This window comes from Priapulus caudatus, unplaced genomic scaffold (genome assembly GCF_000485595.1).
Source record: "Priapulus caudatus unplaced genomic scaffold, Priapulus_caudatus-5.0.1 Scaffold1012, whole genome shotgun sequence".
NCBI lineage: Eukaryota > Metazoa > Priapulida > Priapulimorpha > Priapulimorphida > Priapulidae > Priapulus > Priapulus caudatus.
In genome coordinates, this window is record NW_014578073.1 from 136151 (window position 1) to 140185 (window position 4035).

The following is a 4035-nucleotide window of genomic DNA, read 5'->3' on the forward strand; positions in this document are numbered from 1 at the left end:
TGATACCTGAGGCTGCTACAGAGACTCAGCTGATACTGAAGCTGCTACAGAGACTCAGCTGATACCTGAGGCTGCTACAGAGACTCAGCTGATACTGAAGCTGCTACAGAGACTCAGCTGATACCTGAGGCTGCTACAGAGACTCAGCTGATACTGAAGCTGCCTCATAACCTGCTACTTGTGATTCGTGCATGTGAACGCTTCCACATGTTACATTTTATATACGTATATATATCTTTATATATATATATATATATACATATACAAATTCATGTTAAAATTTACATTCTAATGTACCGGTGCCGGTGTCTTAGTTAACGCAGACAGGCAGAGAACGGCCCAGAGGGATGAACTCACGGATAGATTGAAAGGCTTATATTGATTGTGTGTATTGTACATGTATATTTATATGATCGGTACAGAATTGGGTGGCAGTACCCTGCCTAGGGGCAACTTGGTCTCTCTCCGCAATACAGCGTGATTTAGCAGGTTTCACACCTGTAATGATATTCCGTCTTCCTCTGAGCAACTGACTCGTAGAGACAAAGTGTTCAAGATTGGATTCGTGAGACGAAAAGAACGTTGATTAAAACTGTGATGCCAGCCAGCCAGCCGTTTGCAAACATGAATGTGTAAATACAACATTACCTCTAGTTCACATTTATATCGTATTTTTACGTGAGTGTACGGTTTTACAATTGTGCAATAGTTAATAGTGTTAGCACAACTGAAACGCGAAACAACCAGAAGCTATAAGTGCTCCCGTGTTTCCTATGTCCGGCATGCATCTGTCGTTGATGTCCTTCTCGCCACGAAGCGACACCTATAATTACCGCTGAAGTGAGAGCCAGCGATACTGAATTGTCACGTTACACTACATCTACCCACACTGTACCTACCTACCTACACTGTACCCACACGCCCCCGACTCTATCAACATGATTTCAACAAATCCGAATCATTTCAGCACATACTGCGCATGCGCGAACCTGGACCTCAGCCTGCAAACAGTTAGAAGTCTGGCAGTTGCGTCTATAGGACGAAGAGATGTCCCTGTCCCATCCGGAATGAGTGTTGCTTCACAGAATCTCCACGTTTCAAGTAGACGGCGGCTATCCAAGAGTGACTTGGTGTGAAAACCCTGAACATTGGCGTGTGGCAGTAGCAGCTGACAGCGAAACGAAAATTATAGTGGTAGTTTTAGGGATGAAAGCTTATTTTGTTGCGATAATACTGTTGCAATTTTAGAGAGTTTGTACTCACCAGTCACTTCAATAGTCATAAGGTTGTAGTCGCACTGCCCGCCACGTTTGCCGCACTATGCTAATGTATGGCGATTCGGTCGTCAGCACCTCGCCGACGTGTCGCCAAAACTAACTGATCCAGGGCCGACGTTCAGGGGCGTAGCTACGGGGGGGCCTGAGGGGGCGCGTGCCCCCCCACACATTTTCTGTGCCTCCCCAGGTGCCCCTCCCCCCACTGAAAATTCATGCTTGATAAAAAAAAAATTGAATTAAAAACAATGCCGTTAGAACAGTATAATACAAAGAAAAGTTAGGGGGTGTTGTCCAGAGGGTGATTGTCTGGGGGGAGGGGTATTGTCCGGAGGGTGATTGTCTGGGGGAGGGGTATTGTCCGGAGGGTGACTGTCTGGTGGGTCCCGGTAATGATTGCCTTCGCATAGGCATAATTGTCCCAGGGGTGATTGTCCAGAAGTGTATTTGTCCTAGAACCGGACATGCTATATACTGTGGCATGAGTCAATGAATCAAAATACACAGAAACTTAACATCTTTACAATATTCTCCGCTATCAGCTGTCAACGTGTTGGGTTAAATGTTGAAGTTTGACTGTTTCAAGCATGACACGATCTGTCTATCCTTTCCTCCCATTCTTCTTTATTTCTTTTGCCCGTACTGTGTGCTTAGCGAATATCGTTCTGCATGTTGTGATTGCAGGCGGGTCAAATGCTCGTGTTTGGCGGCGTGATCAACATCGACGATCAGGAGCGGCATTCTGAGGTTTATTCTATCTGGTTAAACGTGCCTCGCCTTGAGGAGGTCAGCTGGAACCGACTACTGCAATGTTTCCCGGCTGTCAGTGGAATGGACTCTGTAGAACTAGCTAAGCTCGGCATTCCCCGTAACCTGTTACAGAGACTCAGACTCAGCTGATACCCGAGGCTATTACCTACTCTCAGCTTTTACCCGAGACTGTTATAGGGACTCAGTTGATACCTGAGGCTGCTACAGAGACTCAGCTGGTACCTGAGGCTGTTATAGAGACTCAGTTGATACTTGAAGCTGCTACAGAGACTCAGCTGATACTTGAAGCTGCTACAGAAACTCAGCTGATACCTGAGGCTGTTATAGAGACTCAGCTGATACCTGAGGCTGTTACAGAGACTCAGCTGATACCTGAGGCTGCTACAGAGACTCAGCTGATACCTGAGGCTGCTACAGAGACTCAGCTGATACCTGAGGCTGTTACAGAGACTCAGCTGATACCTGAGGCTGCTACAGAGACTCAACTGATACCTGAGGCTGCTACAGAGACTCAGCTGATACCTGAGGCTGCTACAGAGACTCAGCTGATACCTGAGGCTGAAACATGCTTTCCACTGATCTGCATTTCAAATTAGATCGTTTACATATGTCGACAAACCTATCGCATGATTTTTGCTCTCGTGAGACCAAAATGCTGTCTCTACTTGATAAGTTACCTTTGTTACATTTCGAGATAGGTTAGTAAGTCTAATAGTCTATAAATATTTGCATCACCTAACTACGTACCCCTTGTTTTGTTGGACCGTTAGAACATTCCATTATCGCGAGTCTGAAGATAGCAGGCACACATTTGATGTTCATCTGCTGTTTTATAGCCTATAACAGCAAAAATTTGTGGCGATTGTTGTGCCGGAGTAATCAGTAAAAAGTCTGCTAATAGGTGAGACCCAATTTGTCTACACTTATGCAGTTTTCCAATTTATTCATGACATAGTCGGTGTAAAGAGACAGTAACCGTGCATGTTTTAGGTGCCAGCTTTCGACCTGCAAAAACAGAACTGGGAGGAGCTACCCACGGTGAAAGATAGCAGACATGGTAAGAAAGCATGGCACAATGATTAATCTTTCACATCGTACCTCACTTCATATTATAGAGTCTCAGGTGTGCAGATCTCATTCCTAGATTCAGAGAGCATTGTACTCGCAGCATTCTTTCCCAGGAACATGTGACTATCATGTAATTTTGTCTCACGTCCAGGTTTCCCACAGGCGAGACGATGTCACAGCTGTGTGAAGATTAAAGACGGTAAGTACGCAAAAGGTCAAGTTTTACATGTTGCAAAAAAATACATGAAACTGTACAGTGTAGTAAAACAACGAGCCATGTGGTATATCCGTCTCATCAAGCACTTTGTATCTAATGAACTCAGTCTCTCGATTAATTTTAGATGTGTACATGACGGGAGGCTATGATGGAGAACAGATTTTTGGAGACCTCTGGAGACTTCATCTGCCTACAATGAGCTGGGTGAAGTATGATGCAGAGATTCCCAAACCATCATACTTTCACTCAACAGCTGTAACGCCTGTAGGTATCATGCATAGATCTGTGTCCTGAATTAAATACAGTAAAACTCGCATAAGTCGACACTTTTGGGACCAGCATATTTGGGCCGACGCATAAGTCGTCATTTTGTCGGCTTATATGTAGGGCTTCCCTCCCAGGCGCCCGTCACCCCTACGCAGTCATAAACATGCTCCACACACGACGTCAGTTCGTGCCACATACATAGCAGAGTCCAGACATGAAACAATCGGGTCGAGACATCAATCGACACCGCTGCTGGCCATAACGCACGTACATCGTACGCACTAGCGGCAAGCGCGGCACACGCTGGCTATCTGTAACACCCGCTGTTGATTACACGTTTGGACATTGCAGGACATTTGCGGTGCACGTCTGCCAAATTTTCTTGGAACACTTGCTGAAAAAATACAGTAATTCTGCGAGGCCGTGCTCTGGAACGAA

General features: G+C 45.6%; 1 protein-coding gene across 1 annotated transcript in view; it reads left to right on the forward strand.

The window, feature by feature from the left end:
- The window catches only part of LOC106814955 (kelch domain-containing protein 10-like), a gene marked incomplete at its 3' end in the record, with an annotated part of 14121 nt that extends 10564 nt beyond the window's left edge, over window positions 1-3557 (forward strand). Inside the window, 5 exon segments of the mRNA XM_014819348.1 lie at window positions 1959-2021; window positions 2201-2365; window positions 3036-3102; window positions 3265-3312; window positions 3455-3557. Coding sequence (XP_014674834.1) covers window positions 1959-2021; window positions 2201-2365; window positions 3036-3102; window positions 3265-3312; window positions 3455-3557 — 446 coding nt within the window.
- Window positions 3558-4035: the final 478 nt, after the last annotated feature.